A 14,014-nucleotide genomic window follows, 5' to 3' on the forward strand; every position below is an offset into this window, starting at 1 on the left:
AAAATAGGAACTATAATATCTTCTCCTATCATCCTGAGGTTTAAATTAAACAGTTAATAGTCCTTAAAACAGTGTCTGATACACAGTAAATATAATATAAAAATTTATTAAATTTTTTAATTGTGAGAGAAATCAGGGGTGCCTGGGCAGGGCAGTTGGTTGAGCGAGCAACTCTTGGTTTTCTGCTCAGGTCGCGATCGAAGGGTTGTGAGATTGAGCCCCGCTTGAGGCTCCTCATTCAGCATGGGATCTGCTTGAGTTTCTCTCTCTCCCGCTCTCTCTGCCCCTCCCACTCATGCTGGCTCTCACTCTTTCTCTCAAATAAATAAATAAAAATAAAAATATTAATAAAAATAATAATAAAAAAGAAAAAATGTGGAGGAAATCACAAGCTGTAAGAATGTAAGAAGAGAGAGAGAGAAAAAAAATCCAGCCAAGTTCTTTGGTTACTTTGGTTCTTTAAACAATTTTTGAAACGTCAAAGTCTTTTCAATGTATCTTTGCCTTTTGCTGGGTCACTCCCAGGCTGGGCCATTCCCATGGGAGGGAGCCCACTTGGGGGTGGGAAGCCGGACCCCGCCTGGCTGTCCCTTCTGCCGGGATGGACGGGGCTGATGAAGGAAGGAGGTCATTTGGTCATCTCTCTTGGTCATCTCGGGGAGGGGGTCCCCACCCGAGTTCTGTCGGCAGGACAGAAGGCCACAAGGACTCGTCTTAGAAGGAGGGAGCTGTGGCAGCTCCCTGGGCTCAGGGGCAGATCTCTGCGATGGGTGGGGGAGGGCTGAGCCACCAGAGTGTGTGGCCCTCTCTGAGGCCTCTCCCACCTCTGAAGGGGATATGTCACTAAGGAGGCTAGGGCTGGGCACCTCGCGTGGGCAGCCCTGCGGCGTGGACACTGCAGGACACAAGGACCACGGAGGTCATGCACCTTGTCGACAGTGACACCACGTGGCGGCAGGCAGAGCAGCAGCGGGTGGGCTGCCCATCCTTCTAGAGCTCCCTGCTGGATGTAGAAGCAGGACTCCTGCAATATTCGGGAAGGGGAGGCCCGCAGACGGCCTCGCTGGATTCCCTAATGTGCAGAAGGATGCTCTAGGAATTAACTGGAGAACAGAGAGAGGGTCCCATGTTTGCGCCTCCAAGAGATGGATTGGGGGGTGGCCGCTCCACGTCCAGGAACCCTTCCTTGGCTACCTGTGGCCATACATTAGATGTATCACATTAATGTATTACATTAATAATACATTAGATGCTTCACGTTGCCCGCACCCCTACATTTAGCCTCTCGCGTTGTGGTTGCCGGGTTCTTCCTCTGTCTCCCCCAGGAGGTTGGGGGCAGCACTGGGTCTTATTCCCCATTTTTTTACCGGAGCAGGACAAAGCCGGCTCAGAGGTGGGGCTCAGCGAGTATCTACCAGAGGAAGATGCGAACAGCAGTTAGGGAGCGAGACAGGCAAACACAACCTGCGGGGCTGAGCTGAGGTGAACCTTGGGTCTGGGGAACTCAGGAGGCCCTGACCAGCCTGAGGTCAGAACGGGCTTCCTGGAAAGGTGACATCAGTCTGGATTTTTCTGAACTGGAGAGGGAAGAATGAGTATCTCGGGCAGAGGGTGTGACCCGCTGGTGGCTGAAGGGGACAGTCTGAGGCGGGGACTTCAGTCCCAGGCAGGGCTGCCCTGTGGCGAGGACACTCCAGGTGAGGAAGGTGCTGGTGAGGGTGCGGCTGAGGTCACAGCGTGTGTGGCGGGGGTAGGACTGTGGGGCCGCTGTCCTTTATGTCACCTGGTAAAGAAGAGGTACCTGTGGGTCTGGGGGTTGGAGCAGCAAGCCCACCTTGAGAAGGCAAAACTACTGGGAAAGCAGATGATAGCTCTGGGCATCTCCCAAGCAGGGCTTCGTTTGAGTTAGATGTGTCTGTGCATCTGGAAGTTAAGAGCCAACGGAAAGGGACAATGCCCCGAGGGTTTTGGTCCCAGCTTTGGAAGAGGGCACCTGGTTCTTCCAGGTAGAGCCTCCCTCCCATACAGCCGCCCCCAGCAGCCAGCAGCCGGCAGGAGGAGCGCAAAGCAGTCAGGCCGGTGATTACTCAGGATCGGTGGCCTTTAACCCTTGGCAGGGACAGTGGCTTATTCAAAAGGGATTAACCTCAAGGCTCTGACCTTGGGAAGCTGAGGGGAGGAAGATCAGGAATAAGGCTTTTCGGGGGCAGGACATGTGGAAAGGCATCTGGGTTCACCTGCAGGAACCTGAGGCCGCCCTCTCCTGGTTTTCTAACTCGGAGCATAAGGCAAAGCGCTCACAGTCAGGAAGCCGATGCCGGCTCGCAGGGGAGCCCTAGCCCCGGACTCGGGGGCCTGCTGGGCAGATCAGAGGCACAGGGAGAGTGGACACCACAGTGCCCCCGCAGCACGGCATGCTATCCAGGGTTCCTGACTGTCCTTTAACTACCTGGTGCTCTAAACGCCCAAGACAGTTGCCAGAAATCCGGGGCCATCCACCAGAGCTCCCCGCCACGGAGCGGCCGGATGATTGAGCCCGGCAGATCCCAACCTCTACATGTGCCACCGTGCGGGGCCCAGCCCAAGCTATCCCCCATCATCGTGCAGACCAAGGAACTAGGGGATGTGATCACCATGTACAGATGGCTTGTCGACTAGCCGGTCATGGGGGGCCACATGTCAGAGGTCATGGTGTGCCAGACCATAAATCGTGACGCCAGATGGAGGTGTTGTCCCCCCTCAACCGCAAGCAGCTGGGTTGATTATTAAAGCAGCAAATTCAATTAAAAAAATTTTTTTAAAGACTTAGCAGCTTCTTAATATTTATGTACTTATTTTACAGAGAGAGAGAGAGAGAGCGCACAAGTAGTGGGGAGCAGCAGAGGGAGAGGGAGAAGCAGGCTCCCCGCTGAGCAGAGAGCCCAACTCAGGACTCCATCCCAGGACCCTGGATTATGACCTGAGCCGAAGGCAGAGGCTCAACAGACTGAGTCACCCAGATGCCCCTCAATTCTTTTTTTTTTTAAAGATTCATGCACTTTACTAAGTGTTATGCCTCAATAAAAGTTAACAGTGATGATTAATAATAAGGATGACAAGGAGTGCTTGGGTTCTGGGCAGGATCTCCTTGGACCCTGACCCCGTCGCCTCGTAATGACTCATTCACAGGACCCCTAAGGCACAGGGGGAGCTTTTCTGCAAAGGACTGGAAATAGCAACACAAGGCTTGCAGAGAAAGGGTCAGGGACCGGCACTCAGCACTGGCCTTAGTCAGCCCACGTGCAAACACCGTGTCTCCAGGGTGCCTGGGGGGCAGAGGGACTGCCCAGTGCCTCCTGGACAAAGGTGTGGACAGATGTACCTCCAGCCCAAAGTGGGGGGCAGCGGCTCCCCTTAAAGCAGCAAATTAAATTATTAACAGGTGAAAACCCCCTCGGCTGGGTGAACCCAAGTACCGTCCCAGGTTCTGATGCACGTAAATAATCAACGAGCAGGGCCTGTCGCCCCATACGCCAGACTGGGGACTCCTGATGAGGCACCCAATATTGTGAAGGTATAGAAATGAGGCACCCAATATCCCGACTCTCACTGAAGATCTACATGCCCTGCTGCTGAGAATAGCCCGCCCCACGGCGCATGGAAGAGGCATTATCTACCGGAATTTACAATGGGTGAGTGAGTTCACACCCTGGGTGAGAGGGAACACTCAGTCTCCTCCGGGATCCCATGGTCCTGCTGCAAGCCGGACCGGCGGAATGCACGCCACTGAGAGAGGGGAGAAGGGGGGGCTCCTGGGTGGCTCAGTGGGTGGCTCAGTGGGTTAAGCCTCTGCCTTCAGCTCAGGTCATGATCTCAGGGTTCTGGGATCGAGCCCCGCATAGGGCTCTCTGCTCAGCAGGGAGCCTGCTTCCCCCTTCTTCTCTGCCTGCTTCTCTGCCTACTTGTGATCTCTGTCAAGCAAATAAATAAAATCTTAAAGAAGGGGTGGGGGAGAAGGTGGGGTCCTGGTCTCACACAGCCGCCCCCCAGTCCCTCCCCCACGCCTGACGGAGCTGCCTCCCCCAGCAGCAGGTAGGGAACGCACAACCAGGTCAAATTTCTAAAGCTGCCAACCTCCCTCTCCTCTGGGCCCGTGGGCACATTCTGTTTTCCACTAGTCTGATCATTTGGCCTCTGTCTCTGTTCCCTTCATTGATTTAGAGGACATTGTAGCACACATGGAAACCTCTACCAAATTCAATCAGCAAGCCCTGTGATAACCAATAAAGCCTGTCCTTCCTTGACATGTCTCTGCTGAGAAGAGCTATCCTCTGAAATAAAATGGCCTTAGACCTTAGGACTGTCTTCTAAGGAGCACCTGTGCCATTACCCAGATAGAATATCGTGTGTTCATAAGTCTCAACAAGTCCCTGTTAAGTACCTTCTTTGAGTAAGAGTAGAGCAGGTTGGGCATGGGCTCTCAGGGCGAGGACTAGGGAAAGAGCGGTGGACTAGATCTGTTCTGCTACCTGATCCCCCCCACCACCTCCTTATTTCTCAGAACCCCCCTCATCATTCAGCTTTGCTCTGCTTTCCTGTATAAACTCAGTTCAACCCTGTCCTGTCTCTAGATTTCAGTTTCCCCACATGTCAGAGAAAGCAGCTAGATTTAAATTCTGCCCACCACGACCTCCTTCTGGGAGTGCAAGGCAGGATGACAGACGCGTCCAAAATGGGCACGACCCCATCCTGGGCCCCTAGCAGACATGACTCATCAAACTTTGCACTCTCTTGTATTGATTCCAAGCACCCAGAGCGTCGGAGTCTTTGTCAGGGACACACACACATCAGGGTGACATCAGCCATTAGATCTGGACTCAAGATCGGATCACTTCAGGTCACACAAACCAGCTCCCCAAACCAGGTGTGAATGGAACTGTTAGAAATCGCTCTGTATTTTGGGGGTCCTCCTGGCAATAGCCCAGGTTGGGGAGTTGGAGGTGGCCGTGGCAGCAGATTTTGGCCCAAGGCTGACCTGAGGACCTCTCCCCAGCAGCCCCAACCCATGGGCTGCCTCCCCACCATGGCTTCCCACCCCCTCCCTTGCTATTAAAAAAAGAAAAGACATGGTTCTGTATTCTGGGAACCTAATTATAGATCTGATATAAAGGTGTCCTTTATAAACACAAACATATCCATATTACAGATATCCATACATCTGTAAATACACAGACATATCCAAGCAGAGGGTCAGGTCAGTGAGTCTGTCAATGGGTTTCAGACGGGGCTTGGCCCTGAAAATGGCAGGTCCTGTGGCCCCGAGGTCCTGCCCAGCCAGGGGTCTGTTGAGACAAAACCCTAAGAACAGGATCCCTGCACTCCAGGACAGGACCCCCACCTTTCAGGGACCACTGAACGCCTGGGCAGTAGCAGGACAGTAGCAGGTGGCCCAGCGGGAGCTCACAGAAGGGTGCAGCTGTGGGAGCCCAAGGCCCAGCCTATCAGCTGCTGCCTGAGGTGGGTGTAGGGCGGGTAGAGGAATTCATGGAGCTTCTCCAGGCCCGAGGGCGAGAGCACACTGGCGCGGTGATGGGAGAAGGTGTCGAAGGAGAACTTGCCATGGTATCTGCCCATGCCACTGTTACCTGCGCGGGCACAGAGGTGAGGGCCTGAGGCTGGCAGCCCAGCCAGCCTTAGCAGCAGCCCCCTCCCCAAGCGGGAGCCCACAGCTGGAACGGCGCTCAGGGCAAGTCAAGCCACTCCAAGAGCCATTTTGCAGATAGGGAAACTGAGCCCTTGAGAGGCCCAGGGCCTGGATCAAGGTAGAAGAGAGAGTGAAGGCAAAACCGGGCCCTCCCAGGTTGGAAGTACCAACCCGGTCTTCCCGCGGCGGGGTGGGGGATGGGGGCTGTGGGTGGGGGTGGGGGCCTGGTAACGGACTAGGGCAGGGCTCACCGACGCCCCCCAGCGGCAGGGACGGCAGAGACAGGTGAGTGAAACCTTGGTTGCCTCCGAAAATGCCACTGCTGGTCCGATCCAGCATCTGGGTCACTACCTGGGGGTAGACGGGAGAGGCCCAGTGGTAGGTTCGTCATCAGGAAAGAGGAGTTGGGTCCCCCGCCATTCCACGGGGAGCAGAGAGTGTCCCATGTTCCCATCTTGTACTGAGATGTCTCCCCCGAGGGCTTTGCTCTGCCCCCTCTCCTCTGCAAGGCCTCTGCTGGCCCGTTCAGAGCCTTTGCATGGTTTAGGAAGATGGGGCTCTCTGGGTAGAAAAAGGCATCTCTTCTCTTGGTGGAAGCTGCCCCAGCCAGGGCAGACAGCTGGCCAGCCACACATGTGGCCTTGCTCAAGCCCCCTCTGCCAGGAGTCCTTGTGCAGGCAACCTCTGTCCGGGAGATGTTGCCCCTAACCCTCCCACCATGGGCTATCAAGGGACACCTGTGGGCACCTTTTTCAGCCCCTCCCTTGTCCCAACCCTTCCTGAGACCCCACCTGGTTGCTGTTGGAGAAGGCATACAGGGCCAGGGGCTTCTCCCGACGGTTGATGAAGTCGATGGCCTCGTCCAGGCTCCTCACGTTCATGATGGGCAGGATGGGGCCGAAGATCTCCTCCTGCATCACCGGCTCCGTCTCCTGCACGTCCACCAGCACCGTGGGGGCTGCGGGCACAAGGGACCCCTCAGCGCTGGGGCGGGACGGGGGTGGGGGTGGGCCACGGGCGGGGCTCAGGGGCCTTGCGGGGAAGGGGGGGCCACCACCCGCGGCCCCCAGGAAGGACGGCGAGGGGTTGTCCAGCCCGGGCGGGGGCCGAGGTGGAGCAGAGGTGGGGGAGGCAGGAGTCCAGGCTGGGCTAGATCGCGGGGCCCTGGGAGCCTCGAGGCGGGGCGGGGCGACGAGGGGGCGGGGCGGGGCTACTGGGTGTCGAGGGCGGGGCCCGGGCTCGCGGCCCAGGCTCCAGGCCCACGCGCGACCCGCGTCCTGTCCTGGGAGGGCCTCCGCCCGGCGACCGCGCGGCGACAGGACGCGCTCACCGATGTAGCGCTCGCTCTCGTCGCTCTGGCCGCCGATGGCCACGCGGCCGCAGCCCAGCAGGCCCCGGAGCCGCTGGAAGTGCTTGTCGCTGATGATGCGGCCCAGGCTCGGGCAGCTCTGGGGGTCGTCGCCGTAGAAGCGGGTGATGGCGCTCTGCAGGGCGGGCAGCAGCCGCTCCTGCGTGTCCGGGCTGCACAGGACGTAGTCGGGGGCCACGCAGGTCTGGCCGCTGTTGAAGTAGCGGAAAAAGGCCACGCGGTTGGCCACGGTCTGGGGGTCGCAGTCGTCGTCCACGTAGCAGGGGTTCTTGCCCCCCAGCTCCAGCGTGACGGGCGTCAGGTGCTTGGCGGCGGCAGCCATGACGATCCTGCCCACACGGGGGCTCCCTGGGGATATGGGAGTTGGCCGCCCCCCATGCTCAACCGGCCTTGGTTAGATGGTCCAGGCACCACTTCTTCTGGCCCATTGTACCTTGTCTGCTGGGATCTGCCCCAGGCTCTGCTGCCCCAGCGTTCCACCCTCTAAGGCCCAGGGCTGATTGCCATCTGGGATGCTCGCGCTGCTGGCCACCACCTCATCCTTCCACAGCCTTCTCTCCCCACCCCCACCCCAACCAGGACTCTGGTTGAGGCCACTCTCACCAGTGAAGAAGATGTGGTCGAACTTGTGCTCCAGCAGCTGCCCGGTCTCCTGGGGCCCTCCCAGCACCACGGCAAAGCAGCTCTGCCAAGGCAGGGCAGGTGGTTCAAGGCTCTGGGGACAGCTGGCCCTCAAGAGCTGACAGGGATAGGGGTGTGTGACCCTGGGGGCTGATGGGGTGGGGCATCCTCACCTGATCCAGGTATCGAGGCAGGACCTCAGCCAGGACCTTCTCTGTGCCCTTACTTAATTCTGATGGCTTCAGCACCACGCAGTTCCCTTCAGGGACAGATGGGGCCGTCGTGGGGAAAGGCCAGTGCCCCACACCCACCCAGGGCAGAGACGCAAGGAACATCCCAGAGGCCGGGGGTACCACATAAATGGAATTCTGGGGACCTCCTTTGGGAAGGGCTTCTGGGCGGGCTCCCCACCTGCAGCGAGGGCGCCCACTAGCGGCACCAGGATCAGGTGCACCGGGTAGTTCCAGGGGGCGATCACGAGCACCAGGCCCAAGGGCTCCTTCCGGATGAAGGCCGAGTCCAGCGACAAGACCTTTGGTTCAGGACCCGTAGTAAGGCGCGACCGTGGATCACCCCAAAGCCACCCCCCAGAGTCTTTGAGGGGCATGTAGAGTGGAGTCCTCATGAGGAGACAGAGGAAGTTAGAGACTGGGCTGGGGGTGTTGGGTGGTGAAGAGGCCTGGGCTGGAGCCCCGCCCCCAAGCCCCAGCCCCACCCGCTGCGGGCCGCGGCTCACCAGGTTCTTGGCCACGTACTCATCCTTCATCCAGGTGTGTAGCTTCTGGAGCGCCAGGTCGACCTCGTTCTGGCATATGATGAGCTCGGATACTTCTGCCTCAAAGACTGACTGCAGTGGAGAGAGAATTCAGGGGTCAGGTCTGGGGCCGGGCAGGGAGGGGACCTAGTGCTTGGGATCCCCAAGAGTTCCAACCCTGGGGTCATGGAGAGAGCCCCCAGAGGCCACACAGTGAGCACAGGGAGGAGTGACGAGCACGGGGCCCCAGGGCAGGTGGCCCGAGCTCCAACGCCTTAACCCCCCATGCACCTCAGTTTCCCCCTCAGTAACATGGGAGCCGTGGTTCATGGGTTTGGATGACTTAACGCTGTCACACATTGTTTGCCGGGAAAATGTGAAATAAACAGGAATGCACCGGGGGCACAACCAGTTCCCCCCCCCCCCGCCCGCCACCAGCCCTGCCCACCTTGTGCAGGTCCTGCGCCAACGCCTCCTGCAGAAGCTGTTTGTTTTCCTCCAGAAAGCGGCGGAGGCCCTTGAGCTGCGCTGCCCTGAACTCAGCGGGCCTCGTCCGCCCTGTGCTGAAGGCCTCCCGCAGCCGCTGCAGGGTGTCCGCGTAGGGGTCCATCCTGCAGGGAGGGGGCAGCGTGGGCCGGGGCTCCCCACCTTCTCGGGCATCCTCCCTGTGCCCCTGGCTGTACCTCTGTGGGCTCACAGACACTCCTACAGGGACCTGCATAACCCCAGAGGGCCGGGCTACCCCCCCCCCCCCCCCGTACCCTTCCAACACATGTGTCCCACCATTTCCTTCTGAGAACTTGCTGGAGGGGCGAGGCCTGAGCAGGCCGCTGGCAGGGTTGACCTGGAGCCCCCGGAGCTCGGACCCGAAGCTCTGCCTGGATTGCCAGCATCACCTCCCTCACCCAGCTCTCTGCTTGGGCTTCAAATAGCTCCCACACCTATCAGCCCGGCTCTAACTTTGTCAGTGGCTCCCTAGAACCTCTTTAGTGCCGAAGGACTCAGCCCTGAATTAAGGCACAGAGTGGAAGAGTCTGGTCTGAGTTACGGCACCCAGGTGTCCCGATGTCCATCCCCAGTCCCTGGCCGCAGCTCAGTCTTACCTTTCCCAGGTGAGGTGTGTCCTCACTGTGCACACTTGGGAGTGTCTGCTGACAACCTCAGACGTCCATGGCCAGATGCCCAGGCCCAGCCCCACTCTTGCCCAATAAATGGGGAAACCAAGCTGGGTGGGGGCATGCCCGGAGGGGTTGGAGCTGGCCTGCTGGTTCCTGCTTCTCATCCAAGACACCTCTTTGCCTGCTCCCCTGGGGGGCAAGGACTGAGGGCTTACTGACCTGGATATTTACCAGGGCAGGCTTTGGCTTGGTCTGGGCCGTGTAGGTGACACAGCCGCCTTGGCCAGTCCTCGCGGACCTCACAGTCTAAACGTGGAGGAACAATGACACTGAAAACAGTTCACAAACAGGGATCGGTGGGCCACAGGCTGTTTGAGGCCAGTGAGAGGCCCCACCGGCGGGTTCCAGATGCAGCGGGAGGAAGAGGGGCAGGGGCAGGCTCCGGGAGGGCCGGGGTTCTGGGCAGAGGGACTGGCATGTGGTCAGGTTCTGAGAAACGAGCGAGACACAGCTAGGCAGTGCCTTCTTCACACAGGGAGCTGGGGCTATGTCCGTGGGTGGGGGGCCCACCACAGAGCACAAGACTACACAGGAAAGACAGCTGGTCTGATTATGACCCCTCCAAGGTACTGGGGGCCGGGGGGACTGATTTCCCCTCCTCACACCTGCTGTATGGTGGCTTCGGTCCCTGTCCGTGTGGCCCACAGGCCCTCGCCCCACCAGCGCTGAGCCCCCGCCTTCTGTGATTGACTTTGAGCTCCCGGCCCCGGCCTTGTGGCCCCATGTTTCACTCCGGAGACTGCCGGGCCCCACACACCCCAGTGTGGGCTCGGACCCAGTGTGGGTTCCTCACACCTTTGCCTTCTTTGCCTGACATTCTGCTTCCAGAGGCACTGACTCTGCTCCTACCCCCGGTCTCACCCCTGCCCCTGCTGACTGCCAGTGTCCCCCACACCCCAACCCAGCTCCTACCAGACCCCCATGCCCATGCCTGACAGGGCAGTGGCCCTGGGGAAGCAGAAGCTGCCTCCTACTTCACGGCTCTAAAACCATCCCCAGGCGGAGTCAGGGATTGGCTCCAGCTGGACAGAGGACAGGCCTGGCAATTCCAGGCTGTCTGGGGGTGCTGACAGGGGCTGGCAGGAAGTTATCTGAGGAGAAAAGTCCCCCAGGGGATTACAGGATAAAGTATCAGTGGGGCCCTGGCAGCAAATGCTACCTCCTCCAGGAAGCCCTCGGCCAGCAGCGTTTTATGGCCCACCCAGGTCCCCGCACCGACCCTTCATGTCCACCATCCCCTCCGCCCCCAGGCCACAAGGGGTCCTTTATCTCCCCTCTCCTAACAAGTCCAACGGGCGTCCTTGGGGCAGAGGAAGGGGCCGTGGCAGCTACAGGAAGCCAGGATGGGCGGGGCACCTGGCGGGACCCTGGGCGGAGTTACTTGACCTCCCTGAGCCTCTCTAGGTGACAACAGTGAGTGACAGGGTCCTGGAGAGGATCACGCAGGAAGATAACCAGAATAGGTAAGGCAGGTCACGGCTGTTGGCGCAGTCAGCTCTCCTGAACGCTGGCTACCGACACCACCTCTGCTCTTCCCTGAGCGCACAGGGAGTTCTGGGAAGCAGGAACCCGAGCGCGGGTTCTGTCCCCTCTTCCTCCCCGGTTGTCCGACCCCACCCTTCCACCAGCCCTGCGTGTGGTGCAGTTCGACCGAGACCACCGGCTGCGGCTGCGGAGGGCTGTGAGGAGTGGCTCTGGGCAGAGCACGGGAGAAGCCACCAGAACCCCCCTCCCCCGGCACTCTGACTCCATCCTTGGTCCAGACCAGAGTCAGCCTGGCAGGAACCGCAGCCAACCACAGCCCCCAGGCCCGAGTCTGCGCCCGGGCTGGAGACGGCTGTGGGGTCAGGACACCAGGAAGGGAGCCTCAGGGCTGGCGGGGCCCGTCTAAGAGCAGAGGGTAGGGGTGACACCTGAAGGGGCCTCCTGCCCCCCACCATGGGGTGATACGCACTCCGGGTGGCTGACGTGTACCTTAATGAAGCTGTTAAGACAAAACGAAATGGAACGGAACAGAAGTGAGCCGCCCAAATAGCTCAACAGCCACAGGGATTGGCAAAACAGAAAATAAGACCTCGGTAAGATGTCTTTGCAGCCCCATTTTCCCAGTGTCCTGTGGCTGCTGTAACAAATGGTGGCAAACATCGTCGCTGAGGACAAAAGAAATGTATTGTCTCACGGCTCTGGAGGCCAGAAGTCCCAGATCAGGGCCGTGCTTCCTCCCACGGTTCCCAGGCCGAGTCCTTCTCCGCCACCTGCAGCGGGAGGGAAGAGCCGCGCATCCCGGGCAGACGGGATACAAGCGAAAGCATCTGAGGACAAGTGGAAGCCCAGCCCGGCTGCGTGTCAGTGAGACAGAGCAGGGGAAGGCGGGGGACAGACCAGGAGCACCTCGGAGCGGGTACAGTCACTGGAAGGCAGACACTTAACTGTTGGAGCCACCCAGGAGCCCCTCAAGGATTCTTTCCAGTTCTGTTGCTACAGGGAAGCCAAGTTCTGTTGCTACAGGGTCGTGGCTGGGGTGGGGAGATCTAGGAATACCTACAGGTGTTTGTGGGGTTGAACCAGGTGGGGAGCCCTTGTCGGGGGAAGGTAGAAGGGCAGGGCATGTGGGGTGAGGGCTGGCAGAGTTGGGGGCGGAGAACGAGGGACTGATTTCCTCGGGGGATTTCTCTGTTTTCCGTGATGTAACAACCAGCCAGGGGAAGGAGGTTGTAGGGGAAGGAGGAAGACAGATGTGACAAATCTGAGGACAGAACAGTGCCTCTGGTTGGAGCCTGGGAGGTTTGGCCATGACCTTCCGTTGAGATCTGACAGGCTCCTATGGACTGAGTGTTGCCCCTCTAAAATCATATGGTGGACTTTACAGAGTGCGCCCTTTTTGCCGATTACAAACATTGGCATTTTTAACATCAGATAGTGTCTCAGTATTTCTCTTGGGTGCATATCTGGGATTACGACGTGTAGGTGGTATCTTCATCTTCAACTTTCCTAGGTATTGCTACACACGACCTTTGGAGAATATTGGCTCCAAAGAGAATGACTAATGGAAATTTTCCCTAACATTGTATGAAAGCTCCCCTTGTCCCATATCCTCTCTAACACTTGGCATTTTCAGACTTTTGCTTTTGGCCAAGGAGTGTAGTCAGTTGACCCCCACAAAGATATGTCTATGCTCTAACATTGGGCGTCTGTGAATGTGACCTTGTAAGATCATCCTGGATTAGCCACAGGAGCACTAAATCCTATGATGAGTGTTTTCATCAGAGAAAGAGATTTGAGATAGAAGAGGAGGCGGCCACGGGAAGATGAGGCAGAGATGGCTGTGAGCTGAGGCCCACTGCCCCAGCCCCCAGAAGTTGGAAGAGGTAAGGCAAAACTGTCCCCTAGAGACGCTGGAGAGAGTGGGGTCTTATTGTACCTGGATTTCAGGCTTCTGATCTCCAGAACTGTGAGAGAATTAAATATCTGGTTTCTAAGCCACAAAGTTTGTGTAATTTGTTACCTAGGTCCTAGGAAACAGACACAATGGGTACGTAACAGTATCTTACAATTGGTGTAATTTATATTTTACGAGTTACTGCTGAAATTGAGCATAGTCTCATTTGCTTATGGGCTCTTTGGGCTTCTTATCAGTTTTTTGTTTGTGGGGTTCTTTTGCATGGTTTTCTACTGTGTTATTTTTCTTCTGTCTTATTGGTTTGTAGGAACTCTTTTTTAAAATTTTTTTAAGAGATTTTATTTATTTATTTGATAGGGAGAGAGAGAGAGCACAAATAGGCAGAGAGGCAGGTAGAGAGAGAGGGGGAAGCAGACTTCCTGCTGAGCAGAGAGCCTGATGCAGGGCTCGATCCCAGGACCCTGGGATCATGACTTGAGCCGAAGGCAGAGGTTTAACCCACTAAGTCACCTGGGTGCCCCTAGTTTGTAGGAATTCTGTATATTCACAACAGTAACCTTTTGCTGTATATCTATTCTTTTTGTAATGAATAAACTTTATTTTCTAGAACAGTTTAGGTCCACAGCAAAATTGAGTGAAAAATACACATACTTCGGTTCTACCCCCTTAACCCCCCCACACCCTCCACATCTCTCACCAGAGTGACACAGGTGTTAAAATCAGCGAATCCACCCTGACCCGTCATCATCCCCCAGACTCCACAGTTACACTGGGGTTCCCACTTGGTGTTAGACATTCTCTGTGTTCCGACAAATGCATAATAACATGTATCCACCGTTGTAATATCATAAAGGATAACTTCATTGCCCTCAACTCCTCTGTGCTCCACGCCTTCACTCCGAACCCCTGACAACCACTATATATTTTTTTAACTGTTTCTATAGTTTTTCCCTTTCTGGGATTCCATGTAGCTGGAACCGCACAGCATGCAGACTTTCAGATTGGAATC

The 14,014-nt window shown here is 57.2% G+C and overlaps 1 protein-coding gene across 2 annotated transcripts; it reads right to left on the reverse strand.

Moving 5' to 3' along the window:
• Nucleotides 1-5,406: 5,406 nt before the first annotated feature.
• LOC131822737 (aldehyde dehydrogenase family 3 member B2-like) lies at nucleotides 5,407-9,037 on the reverse strand. Of its 2 annotated transcripts, XM_059159029.1 has the most exons (9): nucleotides 8,876-9,037; nucleotides 8,410-8,520; nucleotides 8,085-8,205; nucleotides 7,847-7,932; nucleotides 7,656-7,737; nucleotides 7,014-7,400; nucleotides 6,475-6,641; nucleotides 5,935-6,034; nucleotides 5,407-5,624 (listed from the first exon to the last, which is right to left on the reverse strand). In XM_059159029.1, exons 1-9 carry the CDS (start codon nucleotides 9,035-9,037, stop codon nucleotides 5,440-5,442), a joined length of 1,401 nt encoding a protein of 466 aa, XP_059015012.1. In that variant the 3' UTR covers nucleotides 5,407-5,439. The 2 variants fall into 2 exon arrangements, with proteins under 2 accessions (XP_059015012.1, XP_059015013.1); XM_059159030.1 differs by lacking the exon at nucleotides 7,656-7,737 and having other exon boundaries at nucleotides 7,014-7,131.
• Between the last annotated feature and the right edge of the window lie 4,977 nt (nucleotides 9,038-14,014).

Source organism: Mustela lutreola, chromosome 1 (assembly GCF_030435805.1).
Source record: "Mustela lutreola isolate mMusLut2 chromosome 1, mMusLut2.pri, whole genome shotgun sequence".
NCBI lineage: Eukaryota > Metazoa > Chordata > Mammalia > Carnivora > Mustelidae > Mustela > Mustela lutreola.